General features: G+C 32.8%; 1 protein-coding gene across 1 annotated transcript in view; it reads left to right on the forward strand.

Annotated features, from left to right (window-relative positions):
- The window catches only part of TECRL (trans-2,3-enoyl-CoA reductase like), a gene marked incomplete at both ends in the record, with an annotated part of 76,713 nt that extends 50,226 nt beyond the window's left edge, over positions 1-26,487 (forward strand). The window contains 8 exons of the mRNA XM_079779382.1: positions 6,898-7,013; positions 10,120-10,225; positions 11,385-11,457; positions 11,816-11,859; positions 21,204-21,261; positions 24,421-24,506; positions 25,396-25,441; positions 26,360-26,487. Of these exons, the coding sequence (XP_079635508.1) occupies positions 6,898-7,013; positions 10,120-10,225; positions 11,385-11,457; positions 11,816-11,859; positions 21,204-21,261; positions 24,421-24,506; positions 25,396-25,441; positions 26,360-26,487 (657 nt within the window). The remainder of the gene's footprint in view (positions 1-6,897; positions 7,014-10,119; positions 10,226-11,384; positions 11,458-11,815; positions 11,860-21,203; positions 21,262-24,420; positions 24,507-25,395; positions 25,442-26,359) is intronic.
- Between the last annotated feature and the right edge of the window lie 1,155 nt (positions 26,488-27,642).

The following is a 27,642-nucleotide window of genomic DNA, read 5'->3' on the forward strand; positions in this document are numbered from 1 at the left end:
TTAGATATCTGTGATGTGATGACACTTTTAATAATTTCTATTCAAAATGGCTTTCCTTTTTGCCAGCATTAGCAATCAAGATTATCATCTATACTGCTTTGAGTTTTCCCTTTATCTAACAGCAATCAATTTTTAAATTATTACAAACAAGATATTTTTGCATTATTATTTAATTCTCAAACATAGAAATTCAAGTTTGTATTCATTCATTAAAATACTGTCTCATTCTCTACTTTTCTAACAATTTCTCCTTTAACATATATAATCTTCCTGCATATTATATATGTTATATATATATATTCACTTTTTTGTTAGTTACTTTAGTTTCCAAAGTTTTTTGAACTTTTGCCTATTACTTTGTTGCACTAAAAACTGAGTTTAGAATATTGAATCTTTGTGAAGTGTATTATAATGTTTATAAAACAATCTATTGACACAGGCATTGGGTAAGCAAAGGGTTTAATACTTAAATGTGGTATCCACAGATGTTTGCTAAAAGAGATTTTGGACAAGCAGATTTTGATCTGCAAAGGTTAAAATATTCAGTCTTTGTCTATATTTATGATGAAAAGGGAATTCTGTCTACAGAAGTTGTAGACAAAATAAGTGGCATTAACTGTGAGTTCATTAGAAACCCCAGCTGCACCTTTGGATAAGCACTGAGGAGAAAAATTTCTAAGGTGGAATTCTAAGAAAATGGTACTAGAAAATTATAGCCTATCTGAAAGGAGAGTCATTTAGGTGACAGAGAGAACTCTGGAAATAGACTAGATATTTTTAAATCAATCCTATCGTTCACATAACCTTTTCCTCCAAATGAGTCACTTCTATTAAATGCTAAAAATATGCACATTACCCCCACTTTATATAAATTAAATTATACAATAAAATAAATACTTTATCACACATAACATTTTTGCTTATTTATAAAATATTAACATGCATTCCTAGAATAGAAGCATTATCATAGTGAAGCTTTTTGTTTTGTCTTTTAGGTTTTTTAGAAACAATCTCTTTAATTTAGCAAGGTCAAAAATAACACTTAATATTTTTTATCAAGTAAGAGTGTGTTGTCGCAGAATTAGGGAGAAAATTACACTTATTGAAAGACTTAGGAGAACAAGTTAATATTATAAACTTCACTATATAAATGCTAATAACTAGACTAAAGATCTTACAGTTTTCATCATTGTACATTCATTCATATTGCTCTGTGCAATTTATCTTTTGCATAGATTCATGTCCTAGTATATACCAGCAATACCAGATACAGAATTTGTCCATGCCAACAGAGGAACTCCCGCATGTCACCCTTGTATGTTCACACACTCTCTTCCCTCACCTGGGGCAACCACCAATCTGCATCTCTATATTTTTGTCATGTGGTGAAAGCTATATAAACAGAATCAGTTTTTTGAGATTGATGTTTGTTTTTCTATAAGTATAGTGCCTTTGGGATCCACCTGGTTGTTTTAAGTATCAATACTCAGCTCTTTTTTATTTAATAGTTTTCAGTTGTATGGATGTAGCAGAGTTTGTTTAACCATTCAGGCATTGACAGACATTTGGGTGGTTTTCAGTATTTTGCTATTACAAATATAGGCATTGTATTTCAGTGTATATAGGTATTTCTGTAAACATAAGCTTTTATTATCTGGGGCACAGTTGTTGAGTTTCAAGAGTACCTTTTCTATTCTAGATACAAGTCCACTATCTGATATGTGGTTTATAAATATTTCCTCTCAGTTTCTAACTTGTCTTTTCATCACGTTAACAAAATTGTGTTGTTATTGTTGTTGTGCAAAATGTTTTCAACTTCAATGCATTCTAATTTATTAATGTTTTTTTCTTAAGGATCTTGCCTTCCTTGTCATATATAAAAATGTTGCCTACTGCTGAATCTGGCAGTTTTGCTCCTATATTTTCTTCCAGTAGTTTAATAGCTTTATATTTTACATTTTAATCAGTTTCTTTTTATCATAAAGGATTACTTATTTTTTAATTGCCAAAGTTAACATTTTCTTTTAATTTGCCTCATGTGTTTTATAATATATTTTCTGTTTTGTTTTTTCCTGGCCCAATTTTGGATTTATTCTGGCATTTTATTTTCTTTTAGACTCCCTATTATTTTGGTAGTTATAACTTCTTTTTTAGTAACTCTAGTGGTTACCCACATCACTACAATATGAATCTTAAAATATTAAATACTAATGTAATTTGCTTGATATAAGTTTGCTAATGGGAAGAGACTTCATAGATAATTGAACAACTTTTAGCATACTTGATCTCCTCCTGGCTTATCTCCTATATTTTAATTGTTTATGTTATTTAAAGCAACGTTATATGACTAAATTTTATTTAGATTTATCTTTTTATGACAATTTAGTTCTTCTTCTTAATCGTGAGCTTAGGTGTAAAGAAATTATTCTTCCTGAATAACATCTTTAGTGTTTATTGTAGTTCTGCCACTAGTGAATTTTCTCAATTCTTGTTCATGTTAAAATGTGTTAATTTAACTTTTATTCTTGGAGAATATTTTTATAGAAAATAATCCCATTTTGGCAGTAATTTTCATCTGTATTCACAAAACTTCATTATTTTGATTTTTTGATGTCCATTGTTTCTGTGAAAAAGTCTACTATATGTCTTTGAAATTAATGTGTCTGACTTTATAATTTTCTTTTGATTGATTATCAGTAGTTTGACTATGGTGCTCACAGTTATGTTTATGTTCCTATTTATCCTACTTTGGTTTTAGAGTGTAATCCTGAGTGTGTGTGTGTGTGTGTATATATATATATATATATATATATATATATATATATATCTATCCTGAAAAAATAGTTAGGATATCCTCTTTATCTTTTGATTCTCTTTGTAATCTCCTTCTGGGGTTCAGATTACATTTAAATATATCTTGTTTTATAGTTTTCAAATATCTGCTAAAATTTTCAACTTTGTCTTTTATTTCTTTTTAAAAAATATATTTTTATTTATTTCAGAGAGGAAGGGAGAGGGAGAGAGAGATAGAAATATCAATGATGACAGAGAATCACTGACAGGTTGTCTCCTGCACACCCCCTACTGGGGATCGAGCCAGCAACCTGGGCATGTGCTCTTGATCAGAATCAATCCAGGACCCTTCAGTCCGCAGGCCAATGCTCTATCCACTGAGCTAATTGGCTAGGGCTGTCCTTTATTTCTTTAAACATATAAAAGACAAGTTTCTTTTTCTTAGTATATATCTGATAATTCTATTAGGTGAATCTTCAGTTCATCTATTTTGAATTTCTGCTCTTTCTCTTGGTTTTGTCACAATACCTACACTCCTTATATAACTGCATATTTCAGCCTTAGTGAAGAAAAATTTGCGAAAAAAAATTAAAGATGGCATGAGGCTTAGAGTAATTTTATCTTCTTTCAAAGGTAATTTATCATCCTACAGATGGACCAATGGCACTATTGGGTCCAGGTCATTTTAACCCAGTGATGGCGAACCTATGACACGTGTGTCAGCACTGACACGCGTAGCCATTTCTGATGACACGCGGCCGCTGAGGCGGCCGCATGCCGAGGATGAAACATTTGCTGCTCCTGAGGATGAAACATTTGCGAAATAATGTTTTTTCCTCAAAGTGACACACTACCCGAGTTATGCTCAGTTTTTTGGCGAAGTTTGACACACCAAGCTCAAAAGGTTGCCCATCACTGTAAACCCAATCAATGATTCAGGCTGAGCTTCAGTCCCTGCAAAGATAGCTCTATTTCATATTTATCTTCACTCCAATGTATGTCCTTACCCAAAATTCTGTAGATTATATAAGGCCACCTCTACCTTTGAAAGATAACAAGCAACAGTTGTAAATTCTTGCATTCTCAGATACCCTCAAAAGATTCGGTGCTCTTATCAGACTGTGATTAGGCTTCAAGTCCCAGGTCAATCACGGCACCAAAGATCTGTTTAAAGAGTCTTTTAGCTTTCTCATTTTTTCAACGAGATAGTAACTCTTTGAAGCCTAAAAAATATTTTGCTCAGTTTTTCTCACTGATCTCATTGGAATGCTTTGTTTGAATAACCTTGAATAAAAGTCTGCATTATATGTTATTCATATAGTGGTTAAATTAAACACACAGACAAACAAAAACCTTCATCTACTATCACAGTAGCTTCAATAGTACTCACTGAGTACAATGTGATATTACTATTGGGAAATGGTCTCATAATTTTAGTTTGTAGGTCTCCTATCTTCGGAAAATTAAAGTTGGCATTACTTTATTTTCAACACCTGTGAAATGTGCAATTCATTTTGTTCTCCAATATAAATTTCAATGTTAGAAAATAAGTAAATCCAGCAGCTAATAATTAAAAAGTTTTTTTTTTTCAAAAGAGAATGAAATGCATTAAGTACAGCTTACGCACGGGGATTCTGTTATTGCCTACTTCCTTTTTCAACTTAGACACACAGCAACTTGAATGTTCCACAGAAGTTCCAAGAAATCACAGTTATCAACTTTTCCAGTGGAAGTAGTGAATTTCATGTCTAATAAAATAACTTTCTATAATGGAGAAACATGGATATAATTCGATATTGGAAATAAATTGAAATTTACAAGTGAAGATCTTCAGCGAAAAAAAAGCAAGTGCATCTGCTTTTTCTGATTATAGAAACTCTATGAATTTTTTTGAATTATAATGGAGTTCCTAGTCCTTGTAAATTTGTCTGACTTGCTTGGGCTAATACCTGGCATATTTGCTTATTATTTTGGTTTTGGTTTTGGTTTTTCTCCTTTTATAGAGAAAGAACAATTTCTTTTTCAGAAGGCTATCATTAATATTTGTCTATCTAGCCCTTCTTTTTATTTATTCTGAAACTATTTTCTGATTATATTTCATGTTTATTAAAGCATATCTCCTCTTTTTTATTTGCACCAAATAGACTTTTTCTTGAAAGATGCATTGTCCAAAAGTTAGTTCTGGTCATTTCCAAGTGCTTCGTTCTTGGGTACTGTTTTAACCCCAGGTTTCAGCATGAACAATACTTTTGATAGACTATCAGGCCTTCTAGGACATATTATTATAAGCTAGATGTCTCTCTCAATTTATTTTTAGGAGATGATGGAGAGAAGATTGTAATTTAATTTCCTCTGATCTAAAAAAACTTCACGTTGTGATGACATTTTTATTAACCTAATAGAGAGCGACGTTTGGTCCAGGTTGACTGTTGTTCACAACACTTTTCATATCTGATAGAGGATTTGCTCAAATTTGTTTTGACCAAATGGTGTTGAAATAAATATGTTAAACTTTTTCTTGTAATAAACAAGCACTTTCCTCATTATTCTAGAGTATTAACCAAACTCTATTTAGTAGACATTCAAAAGTGGTAAATATTTTTCTTCATATCTGAATAATCAGGCATGTTGCATGCCATAAATTAATATTGTCTTTCAGTAAAAAGGTTGCTTTTATACTGAATTTATCAGATGTTGCATTATTTTACATTTTTTATTTATTGATTTTAGATAGAGGTAGAGAGAAACATCAAGGTGTTGTTTCACTTATTCATGCATTCATTGCTTGATGTTAACAAGTGCCCTGTGGATTGAACCCATAACCTTGGTGTATCAGGACTATGCTATAACCACTGAGCTATCTTGCTAGGGCCCTGGATGTTACATTGTTTTTACCCTCATGTACAAGTCTTCCTTGTCTTCTGAGATGATAAATATTGTTAAAAGGAATAATTACAACTAGAAAAACCAACATATATAAATAGCTATTTATATGAGTACACATATATACATATAATTACATATATGTATGTGCATATATATAACATATTTATATCATATATTATAACCATATAACTATGCAAAATTTTCACCAACAACTGATAAAAATACAATTTGTACTTAATGTTCACAGTTGCATATTTGAGAAAAACATGCACAACTTTTCTTCCTTGGAAATTCATAAAAATTGGCAAAGACAAGGTAGGAATGGCAGTCAAATTTATCATTGCCATGTGTGTCTTTCTCCTCCCCATGAATGCATACAGGTAAATTACTTTCCCTTCTTTGAAAATTCCACAGAGTAACTTTAACCTGGCTTTAGCATAGAAACCAAACCAAATAATGGACAGTTACTGGATTGAAAAACTATCAGAAAACAGTTAGCTGCATAATCTTTTTCAGTAATAGGGTGTTGTTTCCAATAATATTTCCAAATCTTCTGATCATCTCTCCATAGATGAGATACTTCTCACCACATATACGGTTGCCCTCAGCTCCAGAATCAGAGAGGAACCCTTTAAATTACCCACTCAGACTCGTTAGAATTAAAGTAAAAAACTTTCAAAAGAGAGAGCTGTATTATATCAATTTGAATCTGGGTTGAATCAATTGAGTTCAACATTACATTGTCATAAAAAGACTAAAAAAAAAAAAAAAAAAAAAAGATAAGACAGGCAGGCACAATAGCCTATACCATTCAGTGACAGGGAGTTCCCATAAAAAATGGAGTATGTATGTGTTTGGGAGACATGAAGAAACGTGTTTATAATAGTTTGGTTATTTAAACTTAAACTCCCTGTACTATTTATGAAGAAATCATTACATTATATTTAATAATTATTTTTATTTTAAATTGACTATGTGCATTTGTCCTCCTTATTTCTTGGCTATTTCTTCCAAGGGAGCATTCTTGTTATTTGCATCACCAATTCATACAGTAGCCAAAGTCTGTAGATATACCTATGGTCAGAGCAAACCTTAATAACATCTATAAGCATTTATTGTTTAATCTAAATTACTTTCTTATTTTCATGTATAATAAGCAAACCTTAATACAATCTATAAAAATGTGTTCTTTAATCTAAATCACCTTCTTACTTTCAGGTATTTTTGGCTGAATACACAGGACCTCTGTTAATATATCTCCTCTTTTATTTGAGGATCCCATACATATATGACATGAAAGAAAGCTCTAGAAGGTCCCGCCACCTAGTGGTACAGTAAGTAATACATATGGCACATATAAATTAAAGTGTTGAGCAAGAATGCAGATATTATGTTCATAAATGCTGTTTGTACAATCAATTACAGTGCATTCAATTTTAGGGAAATATATTTAGGTACCATGAATGTTTACATACCAACTTGCAAATTTACTAGTATAAGCAAGGAATTCAATATAATTTATAATAGAGGTAGCTTAAGTTATTAATACTTATAATTAGCAAGATAAATCTAGAAATTTAGAAATATCAAAATAGCTTAAAATTATGAAGTGGAAAGGCCTTGTATAGAGCATAAAATATAAATATTTCTCTAAAAATATGGACAACATCACATAGGAAATACATAATTAGCTAAGTCAAAAACAGGGGGGAGGGAGGATTTCTTACAAGTTTCCTTTAGTAAGTAAAAATCCAAAGTAAAATTTTACTTTGAAATAAGATATACAAGAAAAAATAAAGACTAGGACAGTCATAAAAATAAAATAAGCAGAATTTACAATGATGGCAGTTTGTGGAAATAATTAGTCTCTTTCTCCATACCAAATGAAAGAGAAATATTGTTCCAAGATACTACACTGAGATGTAAAAATGTAGGATTAGCAATTTATAACGAGGAACCTGACTAAATGAAAGCATTCTAAGTGAGTTAAGAAGCAGATTTTAGGTCTTAGGGATACTTGAAGACAGAGAATGACTTGACTGCTGAATTTGTCATCTCAAATCAAGCTTTTCTTTGCCCTTAATGTCTGTACTCCAGCCGCACTGACCTCCCTTCCTTGTCCTATGCCTCCCATGTTCCCTTTCACACAAGGCATTTACACATGCCATCCCTATTCCTCCTCATCTCCTCCCTCTTCCTTATCACTCACTCAAACTTCAAATAGAAGCTCAATATTTCTTACTCAGGGTAGCCATTGCGATTCCTTCCATGACAAATATGCTACTAAAGTGTTTTTCCTTTATACATTTTTTACTTTAAAATTATATATTCACGATCATTTGTCTTTCCCTCAATAGCGTTAAAGTTTTATCATGATATACTTCGATGTTCCATCTATCTTCACTGCTTAACACATTGCTTGATTTACAGGGAATATGCAATGAAAATGTTTTGAATGGTAATGTAGATGAACGAATTATATACATATTTATTTTACAATGCACTTTTTTAGAGTATAAAAGAGAAAAACCTGACATTGATGGGAGCTCTGAGGTAACTTTCCTAAGAAAGTTGCATTTGAACTTTTTTCTTTATTTTCTGGAAAGATGAGGCAGATTCCAGGGAGGCTGGTCAGGTCAGTACAGAACAGGTTGCTCAGGAGTCTTTGGACAATAACATCAGTCTTTCTTTTTGTTAAGTGAAGAGAATAACCAATTCATTTGGAAAGATTATGGAGTGAAGAGTTCATAAGGAGAAGGCAATTGCACTCAGTTTTTAGACCAAAGATATAACATGTACCAGCTTTATAGCACAGCATGAAAAAGGAACACCACCCCTCCCCACCCCCGCCTGATAGTCTCAAAGCAATTGGATGACTGTTGGTTACTATTCTTAAACACAAACACATCATATTTTATAACCTCTCGGTAATAAATGTATTTTTGCAACACAGTTCAAAATAACAAATATGTTGACTTTATATGAAATCATTCCAGAGCAGAAACACACAAACACACAAACTACTTCTGAAATTTAAGTGTCTAGTAGAGCTCTATAAAATAATCACAAGGCTCCTAAGACAAACTAATTTCAGGATGGATGATATACTTTCTTATGGTTAAAAAGATCAAATTTCAAATGCTATATTTACTTGCCACATACTCTAATATTAATTCTCCCAAAATGCTTTGAATCAAATCACAAAGTATTTTTCAGGTAGGTTTAGATCTATGTGTGACTCAACAGCCACACCATTCTTAGAAGCATCTACACACTATGGCTAAGGCTAAATTTCGTGCAAGATCTTTCTGTCCATCTGCAGGGAAAGGTGGTCCACAGCTTGATGTAATGGTTGTTCTTCAATTCAATCAATAGTATTTAAGATAGAGGCTACATACTCAAAATTACCACGGCCCCTCCCACCAGAGGGATTGAGTAAACCAGCTGCACTGTGGCTAAGACCACACCTCCTTACAGCTTCTTGCTGCATCATCAGGAATGGAAAAAGACACCAGAGAAACCTTTCCTGCACTCAGCATTCATTGTTTGATTATCTGCCTTAAATGCAAGAGGACATGTTAGACATTTAGATACATTACCCCTGTTTAGTTCACCCACCTTATTAACTCCATATTTTCAGAGCATCCCTCAGACACACCACCATGTATGTAGAATTTCTCCTTAACTAACCCCATACTAAATTTCATGTACATTCTCTATTTCAATAAACTCTACTGTCTTCTATTTGTTACCTTCTTTAAGTCCTCCCCAACTCTGGGAATTCTTCCACTGAGACCTGAAAATTAAAGGTCCATTATTAGCAAAATCTCTTCTCTCTTCAACTTTTGTCTGATTATTGCTTTCATATTCTTCCTCAAGAATACCTGATACACTGCCTCCTTTGAAGCTCTGTAAAGTTGAGACTTACTTTGTAGATAAAATAAACAAAACACAAGTTGCATTGGCTCCATAGAAAATGAAATTCAAACTTAATTTATGACACTTGCTAAAGGACAACCAGACAATGAAAAAGTTACTCTGAATATTATAAAATGTCATATGCATTCTAAGTAGGTTTTGGATATTTTAAAAACTTGTAAATTATCTGCTTCAATTTAGAGTCATTTTGATATGAGCCCATTTGCAATTATTATATTCATGTATATTCCGGAGCAGGTGTGAACATATAGCCTATGATGGGTATATAATATATTTCTAGTGTCATCAGAAGTAAATTTATAGTGTTTCAACAGTACTTTCATTTTAAATAAGTTTTTAAATTTCTAGAATAAAAGTATTAAGAAAACACTTGTGTTTTGATTACTGGAAACAATATTTCCTAAAATAGGATATCAGAGTGAACTGAAAAAGAAATGCATCAGGAAAGCCACATTTTCAGAAGGGAATTTAACGTGTTCATGTTTTTGTTTTTGTTTCTAGCTTGGCCTGCTTCTGTCATTGTATACACTATATTCGATATCTTTTGGAAACCTTATTTGTTCACAAAGTTTCTGCAGGGCATACACCTTTGAAAAATTTGATAAAGGTCAGGATTAATATGTTTTACAATTTTAATTGTTATTGAGATATTTTGTGTATTGAACTATTTGCAAAATAATTCAATCATGTTTATTTTCCTCAAGTCTAGTTTTTTTGTTTGTTTGTTTTTTTGTCTGTTCAACTTATCAGCATATCTTAAACAATCTGTTCTGAAATGCCATTTCCTGGAGCTGCCTTCAACCAGTAACAGTACATAGAAACATTTTATTTTGGAAATACTTAGCATTGAATTCAAAGAGAAAGAATCTCATATATGAACCCTCCTATAAGTATACATTTGTGTGATTAAAATAATGATACTGCACCCTTTTTTATGACGTTTTTGCTCTTCAAATAAAAGGTAAATGCAACGGTTATTAACTGTTAAATAACTATCAAGAAAATACAAAATTTTCTGAAACATTGAAATGGAAATAAACATTAGATAACATGCCCCAATTCAAATGTCCAATTCAAATTCAAATTTATTTTCCAATTCAAAATTTACTTTCAATATTAATATATTCTTACTAAAATCTTCCTTTTTCCTCCAAATATCTGTTTTCTAAAAACAAAACACAGCCTTTCCATTGTTGTCATTGTAAAGAAACACTGAATTCTATAATTCTTAGAAACCTGAGAAATCATTTAGACTAGCTTCTCTTTTGACAGAAGGTATTAAAATGTATTATACAGGGCAAGATCGGTGTTATATCCTAGGACTTCTAAAATTAGCCAATCGCCCTTTCTAATCAATCAACAGGTATTACTACTAATGGTTCAAAAATTCATTCTTTTGTTCATTTACATTTGGGAAATGATTATTGATATATCTTATCTAATATATAATTTATTATTTTATTACTTCATATTTCTTACTGGATGGACAAAATTATTCTTGCAAAATATACTTACATTTACTCTATATCATGAATACCCATTTATATTAATAAGGGTTGAGCAAAGAAATGCATTACTTGAATGATATTAAATAGGTACTTTTAAAATGCTAATTTACTGGGTGAAGAAGCATTTCATTTATCCAACTTAGAAAATGTATACCATTTTTCATGTAAATCTATTGTAGTGTGACATATAAATGTATGGAATGGTTTAAAATGATGGAATATATATATGACCTCAATGTTATTTTGTGTTATTTGTAGGGCTGTGCCTTTTATTGGGGATTCACTTCTTGGATTGCCTACTACATTAATCACCCACGGTATACACCACCATGTATGTAGAATTTCTCCTTAACTAATTCCATACTAAATTTCATGTCTACACAGTCACATAAAACTAAAAGAAATGGAATTATTAAAACAAATGATGAGCTTATCAGATAATTATACATTTTAGTACTTTTGTATATTCCAACTTCCCCACCATGAACAAGATGACATTAGGATACTATATTAAGTCCCATTTTAAATGTTTTTAGATTGCAAAAGTATCGTTCCAAAAAGTCAGTTATATAACCCATAGTACTTTTGATTAGAGGGTAGTGATATCCACTGAACCTTGACTGAATTATGTGTATAATATGACAATACAAAATATGAGTCTTTACCTAACATCTTCTCCTCCTTTCTAGCATTTGGAAACAGGCAAGTCACAGTATCAGCTATTAATTTTCTGGTATGTATTATTGTTATTATTATTATTAGCTAGTCATGCTCTAATTGTGGTATTATTAAAAATGCAAAACAGAATATATTTGAGTATTTGTTTATTTGATAATGTGACCTATTTTTATATAAAGTGCTAAATGGTATTAAATGAAGTAAATAAAATGACTTTCCATTATTAAGTCATTAGTTCTCTAAATCTTTTAATCAAAATGTTCTACTCATCTATGAAGGATAATTAGAATTAGTTTGAAGATAGTAAGATTGGAAAAAATTATACTCAGTAATTCTATTGTCTGCAAATTTACCAACTTATAAATATTTAAGAGCAAAAAGTTTTACAAGTTTAACATATGAACATCCAAAAACCACTTTAGCATAATAGTTAAAACATAATTGTGAAAACATAGTCAGCTTTTTAAAAATGAAACATGGATATTTCCTAATTGTTCTCAGTTTAGTGCTTCAGATCATTCTATTTAACTTACCAAGTGATCAACCTGGTAAGTCTAGTACCATTTGGCACTGTGCATAATTATTACAATATTATTGACTATATTCCCTATGCTATTTTACATCCCTGTGAGCTTTTGTACCACCTCCCCTTTTATTTAAATTATTGCAGTGACACTGGTTAACAAAATTATACAGGTTTCAGGTACACAATTCTACAGTGTATCTGTATCATTTGTACACTATATTGTGTGTTCACCACCCCAACTCGTCTCCATCCATCACCATTTATGCCCCATGTCCTTTTTCACTTCCATCTACCCTCCCTCCTCCCAGCACTCTTCTTGAAGTAATTCATAATGATGCTTTCATTGCTAACTATGCTGTACCAAGTCTAATGCTCTCTGTGGAGTAAACTGCTTAGTAAATTTGAGCAAATGGAAGAATAAATTAATGGATAAACAAAACAAAAAGCACATATTTGATCTTTATTTAGATGTGTTTTCATATCACAACTGATTGCTTCTCTCATCCTCATCCTCCTTATGATTTCATTTTATATTTTTTGTATTTTTTACTGTTATTTATGCCTGTATAAATATTTACACCCCACCATCTATACTAATAAAAGGGTAATATGCTAACTAGACCAGGAGACCTTACGGATATCCTTCCAGACAAAGCCATGGTGGCAGAGGTGGTTGGGGGTGATCAGGCCAGGAGGGAAGGCAGTTGGGGTGATCAGGCCAGCAGGGGGGCAGTAGGGGGCAAGCAGGCCAGCAGGGGGGGCCAGTTGGGGGCGAGCAGGCTGGCAGGGGGGGCAGTTGGGGGCAGTCAGGCTGGTGGGGGGGGCAATTGGGGGCGATCAGGCAGGCAGGCAGGTGAGTGGTTAGGAGCCAGCAGTTCCAGATTGCGAGAGGGATATCCGACTGCTGGTTTAGGCCTGATCTCATAGGGATCGGTCCTAAACTGGCAGTTGGAAATCCCCTGAGGGGTTCCAGATTGGAGAGGGTGCAGGCTGAGCTGAGGGACACCCATCCCCCGTGCACAAATTTTGTGCACCGGGCCACTAGTTTTATATAATATTCTTGATTTCTTCCCTTTCTCCAACAATGACTATGAATACATGGCTATTAATACGTGGCTTTAGTATAAAATAATTTTTTAAGTTGTAGCTTTTTAAAATATCATGTGTCATTATTGTTATAATATTTTTCTTAAAAGGTTAAGAAAAATAAGTCAGACATGAAAAAATCAAGAACCATATGACTTCACTCAATGTGGTATATAAAACTGAAAGCAACAAATAAAAACACACAAGAAAAAACAAACAAACAAAAGCTCATAGACACAAACAGTATCGTGATTACCAAAGGGAAGGGGGTGAGGGTAATAAAGAGTAAATGGGGTTAAGTATGTGGTGACAGAAGACTTGACTTTGGGTGGTGAGCACACAATGTAATACATTGTTCATAGAACTGCACACTTGAAACCTGTCATTTTATTAACCAATGTTAGTCCAATGAATTTAATTTTAAAACGTTAAAAGAGACATATTTTAAAACAAGCAAAATTCTAGTAGTTTGCATTATATATCTCCCCACCAAAGATTTTAAAAAACTCTAATTACTTAAGTTACTAATGCTTCTTCTTCACACATGCCTTTGTTAATTTTCTTTTACATATTTCCCATGTAGAAATTAATAATATAATAATAAATAGAAGAATTAGGCAAAGAGTATAATTTTATCAGAGTTGCTATCTTCTAAAGGTCAAGATGCCAAAATACATAAATATTGATACAGAGAAGCATAGATTATGTCCAATACAGATATAGTAATAACTTTAACTCTACATTTCTAAGCACATAACAAGCATTGTCTGTTTCAATCATAGACTTAAATTAAGACAAAAAAGAATAACCTCTGTTTTTAATTATATATAGTTTTGAGGGTATGGGAAAACCTTAATTAAAAGTCAAAATTTTGAATATAATTGTATTCCATTGCAAATAGAAATTTAGAAATTATACAAAAGGGCCATTGTAACTCTTAAAATTGTCAATTGTGATGACAAATTACAAAGACCTTCTAACTCTGGAATTTCTTAATAATGATCAGTATAGAGGTGACACTTAATTTTCATAAATAAAATATGGTATTATGAAATGAGTTTTAGGAAACTGATTCTAATATTATAATACAGAATGTAACAACTAATGAATTGATCTAACAACTAATGAATGTATGTATAATCAACATCTTATAGTTCAATGTTCATCTTACAGTTTTTTCATTCATAATAACCAAATCCAAAGGGTGTACCTTTGAGATTTATCACAAATAATATATGTGCAAATAATTGGAAAGAATAAGTAACCTGTTTTTAAGCCCAATGCATTGTAAATTATTTTATACTAGAGGCCCAGTGCACGGCATTTGCACATTGGAGGGGGCGGTCCTCAGCCTGGTCTGTGCCCTCTCACAGTCTGGAACCCCTCGGGGAATGTCCGCCTGCCGCTGAGGAGGAAGAGCCTCCCACCATCAGCCATCACTGCTGCACTTACCAGCCGTGAGCCCACTGGTGAGCCTGGCATCTGGCTGAGCAGTGCTGCCCCTGTGGGCATGCACTGACCACCAGGGGGCAGTTCCTGGTTTGAGCATATGCCCCCTGGTGGTCAGTGCACGTCATAGCAACCAGTCGTTCTGCCATTTGGTTGATTTGCATATTAGCCTTTTATTATATAGGATTAAAAGTATCAGTATATAGGAGAATCAATTGTTATATATAAGGAACCAAGGGGAAATTCATGGGTCAGTCTTCCATAATTTAAAATTCAGCCAGAAAAATGGCTATCTTAACTGCAAGTGCTAACTTTCTGCTAATAAAATGTTATGCTTGCAAAATTTCCTATTCGTCATTTACTGACCTCTGTAATCTCAACATAAGGGGGGGTGAGGGGAGGAGCACCATTCATTTAAAGTTGGTTTTACTCAGCAATTACTGAGAAGAAGAAGAAAAAAAACAGCAACAGTTTTACAAGGATGATATAGATAATGCCATGCCGAGGTCTTTAAAGGGAGTGAGGCTTTCCATTTTAGTCTGGGGGTGGGATGGAGAGGAAAGCTTCCCAGAGATTGTGCTGTACAGTGGACCTGAAAGGATGCACTGGATTGTCCTCCCAAAATAAAATGGTATACACATTTTAAATAATGCAAAATTACATTCTTACAGCCAACCATAGTTAGCAATTCAGTCAACATTCATAGAAATGTAAATGTGGACCATAAAGTAAAAGCAAAGTAAACTTTAGAGGCCCTCGTTAAGTGAGGAAATGCAGAGTGTTAAGTAACAACAATTATCCCTGTGTTTTCTCGTCACTTCTAAGTGACACCAGGTGCACTAGAAGCACTTTGAGGAAACACGCGTGGGGTGATTTGGCGCATATCTCTTCTCCAAAGGACATCTCATTTCCTTCGAAAACAATAAGTGAACTCCAGAAAGAGTGCACCCCTCAACGTTGCAGAGAACAAAGTGCATTTTGTTGTACCTGGCGTTTAATCCAACCACCAGACCCAATGGGCCTGAGTTTATCTAAATTGAGATGAGTGATAACTAAACATTTCTGCCCCAGACCTGAGTGTTTTGGTGTAACATATAAAATTCAGTCAGCTGGGACCTTAACCAAAGTATTCTGCCCTTGGTTAATGTTTAGTACTTGGTTAGAAAGTTTCCTTTTCATTAAAAAAAGAGAGAGAGAAAAGAAAAAAAAAGATAACTACACAAAAACCACACTTCATGAAATACCTCTGTCTTTGAGTAAAGAATATAGAGAGTTGGAAGGAACATTATTCCCACTTTTTATAATAAAAAACTGACCTAACTGCCAAAAAAAAACAAACAAAAAAAACTTGGCTTTGCTTTTGCTGTTATGTAAAGACAGATTATCGCCTGGTAAGAAGATGAGATAATAGAACACTGCTAAATATGATTGTAGTTAATTCTTAATTACTCATATGTGAATCATCCATTTTGTGAACTAAACATTAACAATTATAATTTTCTTTTTTGCTCTCTCTGTGTGTGTTTTTTTCTATTGCTATTCTGAGGTTTCTAATATACTAAACAGAATATATTGTAAGCACAAAAAATAGAAACCCTTTACAATGATAGCAAATGCATTCAAAAGTTAAATAATAATACCTTGTGGAAAATCTTTTATTTTGATGAGTTTTGCCATGTGTGTACAATATTATGAGAACTATATTATTACCTCTCCCTTTGTGTAAATTCTTTCAATATAACCTTTCCCTTCACATGTGTCTGCTATTACAAAAGACACAAGGAAAAAAATCAAACAAGTAGAATCAAATACAGTATTGGCAAACTTACAAAGACATCAGAATGTCTTTCCTACAACTTTTAGATGTTACAGACGCTATAATCCAGCCTCTTCATATTTCTATGACCCCTTTTCATCCTCTGAACCCAACTCCACTCACCAAACAACAAATAAAAGCACCAAATTCACAATTGCAAATCAAAACAAGTTTTATAATTTTTAAGATTTTGTTATTGTATAACTAACAATTCTGTTTTCTTTATCTACTCTTCCTCTCCACTTTATTTTTACTCTCCAGAAGCAATTTTGTTTTGCTGATTCTTTGTACATTAAACATTTCACCAGAAAAATACATGTTTCTTCCCTTACTGTCTCTTCAACAATGTAGGATATGGGAGGAGTAGAAAATAACATACAGGTTTGTAAAGAACATAACTCCTCTCCCTGGTTTGGCTTCTGTTTTCAGTCTCATCATTAGTTATCCACTCGCTTAGGTTAAGTTTTTTATTAAAATGCAAATATTCTCAGAGAGTAATAAATAATACTCTTAACAAGTAGTTACACCTTCTCCTGTAACATTTAGCTGGGAAGGACCTTGGACATAGGACAGATATTTTTGATTAGAGGAGAGGATGCTGGGAACAATGTATCATCGCTTTTAATTAAAGTAGAGGAGAGTGTGGCCCGGTTGTGGAAAGCACAGACAGGCTAGGAAACTGCTTCTGAATATTTGGTGTTTGTGGATGAGATGAGAGAGGGAAGTAAAGTGTGCCAATGTTAAGTGCTTTCATTCTCAGCATTCTGTTTAAATTTGGTTGTGACAATATTTCTGATAATCTATTAGTGGTAAACAACAATAAAAAGATTATATTTAATTTTCTTTTTTTTTAATATATTTTATTGATTTTTTACAGAGGAAGAGAGAGGGACAGAGAGTTAGAAACATCGATGAGAGAGAAACATCGATCAGCTGCCTCCTGCACAACCCCCACTGGGGATGTGCCCGCAACCAAGGTACATGCCCTTGACCGGAATCGAACCCGGGACCCTTGAGTACACAGGCCGACGCTCTATCCACTGAGCCAAACCGGTTTCGGCATATTTAATTTTCTTGAAGACAAAAAATCCAAGACTCTGTGTTTTTCCATTATTTGTCATTTTAGTTTCCTCTCAAAACCCGAGGGAGATAATATAAATAATAACATGCATAGAAATTAAATTTCATACGTGAATTTATTTGGAGTTCCTGTTTCTTATATATTATTTTAATAAAACTAGCTTAAGAAATTAATTATGTGTAGCTAATTCAAATATTATATATTTATTTTATTATAATTGGTTATAATCATACTTGGTTTTTCAGCTAAAACTGTTACTCCTAACTAAACTCATTATCTCAATTAAAATCAGCAGCTACTATAACCATAGAAATATTTTTTTGCTAGAACAGATAATATCAAAGCCAATATAAAAGTAATTCCTGAAAAAAATTATTATTATAAGTGTGTTTTAGTAATAATTAACTACAGAGTTAGTATATATAAGATATCTATTTTAATTTTTTTTTTTAATTTTGTTGTATGGTGACATTCTTATACTATATTCTTATACTGTGTGCACATTCTTGTGTTACACAATAATTCACAAAAACTCTATGGGTTAAAAATAAACTTCAAGTGTTCCCAGAATGTAGTAATGAGGCAGAACATGTAAAATAAAGGTAACTGATTTTAAGTAATAACTCAATTCCATAATGAAATATTTGAGTTTATAGATAAAAAATGCCATCTCTTAGAATAAAGTTTACACAATAAAATATTAGTTTCATGCAATGAATAAAATCATAAAACAACATTTAGTCTACATATTATACAATTGCATAAATGGAATATTTGAACTTTTACCTAAAATCTTACAATTATTCATTTTCAAAAGTAAAATGTATTGGCTAAAGCAAAGAAATAAAATGGAGCAAAGAGAGTCATAATAAATGGTGCTGGTACAACTAGACATACACATTTAAAAAATGAATCTATATGCAGACCTTATACCCTTCACATAAATTAACTTACAATAGATCTCAGATCTAAATGAAAAATGCAAAACTATAAAACCCTTAGGAGATAACATAAGAGAAATCCTAGATGGCTTTAGGTATGGCAATGACTTTTTATATACAATACCAAAGATACAATTCAAGAATGTAATAATTGCAAAGCTATTTCATTAAAATTAATAGCTGTTCTGTGTAAGATAATGTCAAGAGAATAAGAAAGCAAGCATAGACAGGAGAAATATATTTTCAAAAGACACATTTGATAAAGAACTGTTATACAAAATATATAGAGAACTCTTAAAATTCAACAATAAGATGACAAACAACTAAACTTAAAAATGGGCCAAGACTGTATCAGACATGTTACCAAAGAAGATATACAGGTGCCAAAATGCATATCAAAATATGCTCTGCACCATCTGTCATCGGGTAAATGCAAACTAAAACAACAATGAGATATCACTATTTTTCTATTAGAATGGTGCCGCTGAAATTTTAATCAGGGATAGAACCATTTATTAAGTTGTGGCAGTGACTGAATTTTCTAATCTTACTCCTGAACCAAGAGGTGATTATATCAACCACTTTTATCTAGATCAATTAGCATTGTAGACAGTATTGAACTTATTCCCAATACTTAGGTAAAAATTACAAATGGTCACAATTGCTCTTAAAAATCCACTAGAGAGTTAAGTTGATAATAAACTAAGTATTTCTAAGCACATAGATCTAGTTGTTTTTTTTTCTCCCTACACCCAGAATGTAGATACACATTTCAGCACTATAAATCTGATTAGATTGGGGAAAGAGCACCTAATGATAAATTATGACATTAGTATATGCTGGCTACTCTACTGGACTAATTGAACCCAAATATGATTTTATTCATTGCTCATACTTTGGGTAGAAGACTAATTTTTTAAATATTTAGTTTTCTTGAGGTAAGTAGGAAAAATAAAATATGTTGATGGTTGAATGAGTTTAAAATATTGATAGTCACAAAGTAAATATGTTTTACCAGAAGGAAAAACATACTTTCTAAAACATAATTTACTACCAAAGATGTGGTAGGTTAATTTTCTTATTAATAAATATTTTATCATTTGTCCCACTTTGTGTTGACACTGAGAGTGATGAAAAATACGTATGACAGGGTGTATGGACTGAGAGATGAGAAAAATATATGAAGACAATACATATAATAATTAATTTGGTAATTAAGTGTTTGTAGTATTGAAAATGTATGAGATAGAAATTTAGTGAAGTGAAATGAATGTAGACTAATTCTCTGGAGAAGTTTCTATTGATGATGTTGGTAACTAAAATTATCATAATAATTTTATTGAACAATTTCTAAAAATACCTGATTTTATTTAATCATCATAAAATACCTATGAGATAGGAAATGATATTGCCATTTAGATGAAGAAATGAAATTTCAAATACCTAAATCATTTAAGTCTCTAATAAAGAGTATGTGAAAGATATCGCATTCCAACACAAGTCCATCTAACCGAAAGCCCACACTCTTAACCAAATTAACATATAAATAATTTCAACTATGAAATTATTATCTGAAAAAGCAAAATTCAGCTTAGTACTTTGATAACTTGAGAAACTAGGAGCATCTTCTGCAATTATAGTAATAATGTTATATGTGAAGAAATGTATACAAAAAATGCTGAAACATAAAAGAACAAATTCAGTTATATTTGAAGAGGTTAAAAGCAATAAAGGCACTAAGTAAAAATGGATATATTATAGTGAAAATTGAATGACTCTAAACAATAAATATTTTGGATAACATAACCATTATTAATACCATAGTATTTATATGTTGAATACATACTTTGTGTTAAATAGGATAAGGTGTATATGACAGCCAAAGAAAAGGGTTATACATTCCTAGGATTGTATGTTGCGATTTTGGAACATTACCCCAGAAGATGTTGGTAAGGCTTGAGTTTCTTAGAGGGTCATGATGGCTGACTAACAAGGACAACTAGTAGAGTATACATGAGTAAGGAGTCAGTTGGCAGACAGCAGACAGTACTACTTACAAAAGGTTTTCTAAATTGACATGGAACCAGCTGGGAATCAAAGTGGATTGCTACTATGTTAATAAATTTAGAAAATGTAAACTCATGTCAAGTCTATCTTTAGCAGCATGACTTACTCTTCATGACATAAAAGTGTACCCCTGTAACAAGTACAAACCAGATAATCAGCACAACGTGATTCATCAGGCAATTTGAACCTACTTAACAAACGGTCAAGAATATCTTCAGAATTTCTAACTCAATGTGACATTATTTTGATTCTATATATGACCACAAACAACTTCTTTTATTGTGATGATGCAAAATTTCCTCTCCTTATACAATTAGAGTAATAAAATATTTATTGAATCTTTAGGGTTAATATATTGCCTGGATAGTTATCTATCTGTAGAATATATATTTTAAGAGGCACAAGTATATCACACTAAAAAAATATTTTACAGATTTGTGAAGCTGGAAATCATTTCATCAATGTAGTATTGGCTCATCCCAACCACACAGGTGAGTACCTTTTTCTTTTAATCTCCTCTAGAGTTAATTACATTGTTATTTTTTAAAAAGCCTTAAGTAGAAAGACAAACACTATATGGTTTCACTTATATGAGGAAGAAAACAAACAAAACAAAAACAGATTCACAGAAACAGAGACTAAGAGATGGTTATCAGAAGGGAGAGAATGGGGTATGAGTGAAAAGGGAAAGGAGAATATATTCTATAATACATTGATGAGTTTACATGAAGACAGATAATTACTAGAATTAGCAGGGTGATCACATTGTAAGGTATAAAAATGTCAAATCACTTTATTATACATCTGAGACTAATATAACCAACATAAGGTTGTATACTAACTACATGTAATTAAAACACACACACACACACACACACACACACACACACACACACACACACACAATTTTTGAATGGCAAATAGCAATAGTTGAAAACATTTAAGATATGTCCTAATCCATAACCTTTAATGCCTAAGTTTTCCAAATATTTGAATTACATCATATGCCCTGACAGTGGGTTCTCTAAAACAAAGTTTGTATGGGAATCAGCAGTCAGGAGATGTGTTAGATAGTGTGTTTATAAATGGGGAAAAAAAATCTTTTTTGGGTAGGAAATCATGTTTGAGAGCAATATAGTACCAATGAGAGTCTCAGATGAACCTATGGACCATTATAAAGTTGGAATAAAATAACAATGTTGTAAGATTGAGACATCAATTTGATATATTGATCAAATATTGAATATGCATTTTTGCATAATGCATGGGCACAGACAATAGTGTGGTGTAGGTCTAAGGGAGAAGTGGGGAGGAGGGGATCAATGGGGGAATAAAAGAAGGGCATCTGTAATACTTTAAACAATAAAGAGAAATTAAAAAGAAGAGAAAAGAAAAGAAAAAAAAAGGACTAAACCAAAAAGCGAGTGTAATCTTGGGTGAGGTTGTTCCTTTCAACCACACATCCTTCACAGGGAGTGCCAAGGGTTGAAGGTTCCCTGTCAGCAATATTCCCTGAAGTGGTGGAGTAAACCCTTTATGCTTAAAATATTTAGGTGGTGAGGCATTGTAATGTAAAAAAATCTTCAGACATTAATTTAAAAGAAGTTTATTATAAACTAGAGGCCCAGTGCACGAATTCATGCACGGGAGGGGTCCCGCCCCATCAGAACAGGATCAGGGCCAGGCCACCTGGGGGAGGGGCTATGGGCAATTGGCTAGCAGGTCCTGCCCCTGATTGGTGTGGGGGCAGCCAATTGGGGTGGAGCTGACTGGAGGGAGGGGCTGGGGGCTGATTGGGGATGGTGGGGGCCCATCGGGGTTGGGGCCGGCCAGGGGGAGGGGCTGCAGGAGGTTGGCCAGCCGGCATCCCTGATCAGTGTAGGGGGGGAGATCAGGGGTGGGGCCAGCTGGGGGGAGGGGCTGTGGGAGGTTGGCTGGCTGGCCCCATCTGCAGACCGAGCCGTTTCACTGGCCACAGTGGGCATCATAGCGACCCGTTGTTCTGGTCGTTATGGCATTCTGGTCGCTGGCTTTCTATATATATAGATATATAGATGGTAAGTATAGATTGAGAAAATATATCATGGGAATGAATTAAATTAGTAATACCTAAGCTAAGCTATTATTACAATTAACAGCAACTATGTACACTTAAGACAATATCTATATACATGTTTCTGTGTCACAACACACATATTGATTATTTAATCTACAAACTACATCTGGAAGAAATTTGTATTTGTGGACCCCTGATCAGCCTCTACCTCCAGAGGTGATAAGTCATAAAGTAGAGGTTTTAACACAGATTACCTTGCATACAACTTTCACCTCTGAAATTCAGTTACTATGATTTGAATTGCTTTTTCAATTATATTTCTTTTGATGTACATATGGGTACTACACAAGTATGTTTATATAAATGTTACTAAGAAAATCTTAATATTAAATGGCATGCATATTTATTCTTATCTTTAAATGAGCAATGCATGAAATCTGCCCAGAACCAAATATGTTTTTTACTTTGCTATTTTGACAATAGTTACAATTTTATTATTATTTTTTTAATATATTTTATTGATTTTCTACAGAGAGGAAGGGTGAGGGATAGAGAGTTGGAAACATCCATGAGAGAGAAACATCGATCAGCTGCCTCCTGCACACCCACCACTGGGGATGTGCCCGCAGCCGAGGTACATGCCCTTGGCCAGAATCGAACCCGGGACCCTTGAGTCCAAAGGCCGACGCTCTCTCCACTGAGCCAAACCAGTCAGGGCAATAGTTACAATTTTAAAAACATACTGACATTTCATTATGACTTTAGAATTATAACTAAAGAGATTAGTTTATGTGTTTATCTGATTAAATCTTGCTATGGAGAATAAACAGTAATATAATTCACATTTACTTTTTACAAATGTCAAGGCTCAAAGTTCAACTTGAAATTATTATAAAATTGTTATCTAAAATGGTTCTTGAAAAAATTTGAAAAGTTAAATATAACTGACAACAATCAAGTGACAATATACTAAAAATAATGAGAGCTGTAAATAACAATCATGATTGCTGAATGGATATGTTATATGGTATTTCTGAATATTAACTATATTGATATTTACTGTAATACTCTTATGACACATTTTTACAATTTTCTCATATAAATGACATCCTTATAAAATTCCTTTTAGATTTTCACTAATTTAATAGAAAAGAACGTTTGAGGTATTTAATAATCTCAACCAAAATTATCTTCTTTGACACTAAAAGAGAATAGAAAGAGGCATGCAAATATTAGAATGAATTTATTAGTCTCAGTATCCAATGCCACTTCAACTATTATGCTATTTAAAGTAACATTTATATTTTGTTTTATTTAAACTCTTAAAGAAGTAATTATCATGGTTTATTCTGTGATTTTACAGCAACATAACTATACACATGGTCAGAAAATGACAAGTATTCTATTTGAGTCAAAAGGTCATAACATTTGAAAATGGTTCTCTTCTGAGTAATTTGTGATATAGGTTTCTATAAATACATGATGACATTTTATCTGGTATATAGTTGTTCTAGGGAGTTAGAATTATGTAACAAATATATGTTCAAATTTGTAATATATAGCATAATTGACATTTTACTCTTTTTGATAAAAGGAACTAATGCCTGTTTTCCAAGTCCAAATTACAACCCCTTCACATGGATGTTTTTCCTGGTTTCATGTCCTAACTATACCTATGAGGTATGTTATTATGTATTTATGTAATGGATTTTTATTTGATGATATAATAAATATATACATTGATGTATTTACCTGTGTTGTGGATTAATATATGATAATATATGTTTTATCTGTAGATATAATGTAGTCAGAGTTATCTATATTAATAAAAGAGTAATATGCTAATTAGACCGGGTCAACCAGACATCTTCCGGTCATCCGGTCCTCCTTCTGGACAAAGCCATGGTGGCAGGGGCTGAGGCAGAGTCAGTTAGGGGCAATCACGCTGGCAGGGGAGAGCGCTTAGGGGTGATCAGGCTGGCAGGGGAGGGCAGTTAGGGGTGATCAGGCTGGCAGGCAGAGGTGGTTAGGGGTGATCAGGTTGGCAGGTAGAGGGGTTAGGGGTGACCAGGCAGGAAGGCAGAGGGGTTAGGGCTGATCAGGCAGGCAGGCAGAAGCAGTTAGGGGTGATCAGGCAGGCAGGCAGGTGAGCGGTTAGGAGATAGCAGTCCTGGATTGTGAGAGGGATTATCCGACTGCCGGTTTAGGCCTGATTCCCAGAATTGAGATATTTTAAGATTTCATTTTTTTGTGAGAGATTGAGATATTTTAAGATTGAGATATTTTAAGATTTTGAGATATTTTGAGATTTCATATTGAGATATTTTAAGATTTCATTTTTTTGTGAGAGTTTTTGGAACAATGTCTTCCATTTTCTTATGAATATGATGCTGTTTTATAAAATTTTTTATTATCTAATCATATTTAACACAAATTATTTTAGGGAAATTTATTTCTATCTATAATTTTTCTAATGTATTTGAAGTTTGGAATACCTATTTAATGTTACAAGTGAACAAATTAGTAGGTAACTCATAGATAAATGTTAATTTATGTTTTAATCTAACAGATTGGATCATGGATTAGTTTCACAGTAATGACACAAACACTGCCAGGTAAGACCTAGGATTATTGACAATTGAAGTGAATGTATCTTTAGAATTGATTTCTGAGAATATGTTACTTTATAGTACTAAAAGTTTGGCATGTTTGCAAAAGGATTTTATGCTTTCATTTTTATTTTGGGCTTCTAAGCAGTTTTAAAACATCACAGTGATGGCCAAAGGGAAGAGGGAATGAGAGGAAAGGAATAGGGACATTTGCAATAGTGTCAACAATAAAAAGATACATATACTAGTATAATGGGACATTATTTACTGTGTATTGCTATGTATTGTGCCCTAATCCAAGCCAGGAAATGTAGATAAAAGTAGTGGTAATAATGCATTAACGTGAAACTCACTCTTGTGCATGTGCTCTTCAGTTGCCCATGAGTGTCTGTGAAGGGAAGGCTGAAAGTACGAATGTATAATCTTGCATATTGGGCATTTTACTAGTAACACATGCAAGAAAGACACATTTCAATTAAGTGCATGTATTAGAAGGGATATTTGTAATATCCGTTACATCCATTTTTCATTCCACTGCACAACATTTTTAAATCATAATTAATATGGTTTATCATATGTATTTGTATGTATTTGTGCAGAGGTATATTACATGCATATGAAAATTGTATTAAAAATTCAAAGATAAATAAATTTTATTTTGTAATACTTTTTGGCAATGTGATATGAAAATGTGGATTTATTTTGACCTGTGCTATGTACTTTCTCTGCTTATGAAACCATGCAATAAATATTGATTGAACATATATAAGCTAGGCAATTAATGTGAGTAAATAAAATTGATAGAAAGCTATGAAACTTTTGAGAAATAATTTAAGATTAATATATGATAGGTTTTTTTTATAATATAACTTGCTACATCCATCACAAAAATAAGAAAGGATAATTATTTCTTTTTTCTTCTAGTTGGAATTTTTACACTTCTGATGAGTATCCAAATGTCTTTGTGGGCACAAAAGAAACATAAAATTTATCTGAAGAAATTTCATTCTTATATGCATAGAAAATCAGCAATGATCCCATTCATATTGTAAGAAAAAAATAATTGGTCTAATCTCTTATATAAAAAAAATATAATTTAGACTTGGTCAAGGATGGTTGACTATTATGTTATAGAAATTCACAAATAACAGTATTTTTACTGAATAAAAATATAAAATGGTATAATTTAGCTAAATTTAGAGTAATAGACTTGAGGCAATTGAAAAACATAAATTAAAGACATAAGTAATGAAAAATGGCATCCAATATATTTGCAAGGAATTGAACCTTGGACAATAATTTATTTCATTAAATATTCCATTATACTGTTGGCTTAAAACAATTAGAATATCTAAATACTAAAGTAAATTTTTTTTAAAGTTGTGACATTTAAATCACTTGAATTTTACCCATTATTTTGATAGCAATTAATTTTTTTATTGTTCAAAATGTTATTGACAAGTATATAATGTCTTATGTTAGTTCAATTTGTTGTGAAAAATTTACCTATATTAAAAGTGAAATACTTGTAATTAGTCATGTATTTTATTTATTTCTAATACATACACTGTATGCTATCATCCTAAAATCATAACAATTAAAATATCTTTTAGACATTATTTAACTAAATCTTATATAATAAAACCCTAATATGCAAATTGACTGAATGGTAGAACCACCAGCTGAATGACTGGTCGCTATGATGCACACTGACCATCAGGGGGCAGATGCTCAATGCAGGAGCTGCCCCCTGGTGGTAAGTGTGCTCCACAGTGGTAGTGCTGCTCAGCCAGAAGTCGGGTTCACAGCTAGCAAGCATAGTGGCAGTGGCGGGAGCCTCTCCTGCCTCCACTGCAGGTGGGCAGTAAGGAGCTAGGGTTCATGGACTATAAGAGCCCATGACTGTGAGAGGGACGTTTGAATGCTAGCTTAGGCCTGATCTCCAGAGGGATCGGGCCTAAGCTGTCAGGCGGACATCCCCCAAGGGGTCCCGGACTGGGAGAGGGTGCAGGCCAGGCTGAGGGACCCCCCTCCAGTGCATGAATTTCATGCACTAGGCCTCTAGTTTAATATATAATATATACTCATTTATATATACATCATGTTTACATGTAAATATACATACTTATTTATAAATATGTACATTTCAAATGAAGAAGAGACTATATGGAATGAAGAAGAGAGTGCATTGGAGATTTTTGAGATGT

Source organism: Cnephaeus nilssonii, assembly GCF_951640355.1.
Source record: "Cnephaeus nilssonii genome assembly, chromosome: 1".
Taxonomy (NCBI): domain Eukaryota; kingdom Metazoa; phylum Chordata; class Mammalia; order Chiroptera; family Vespertilionidae; genus Cnephaeus; species Cnephaeus nilssonii.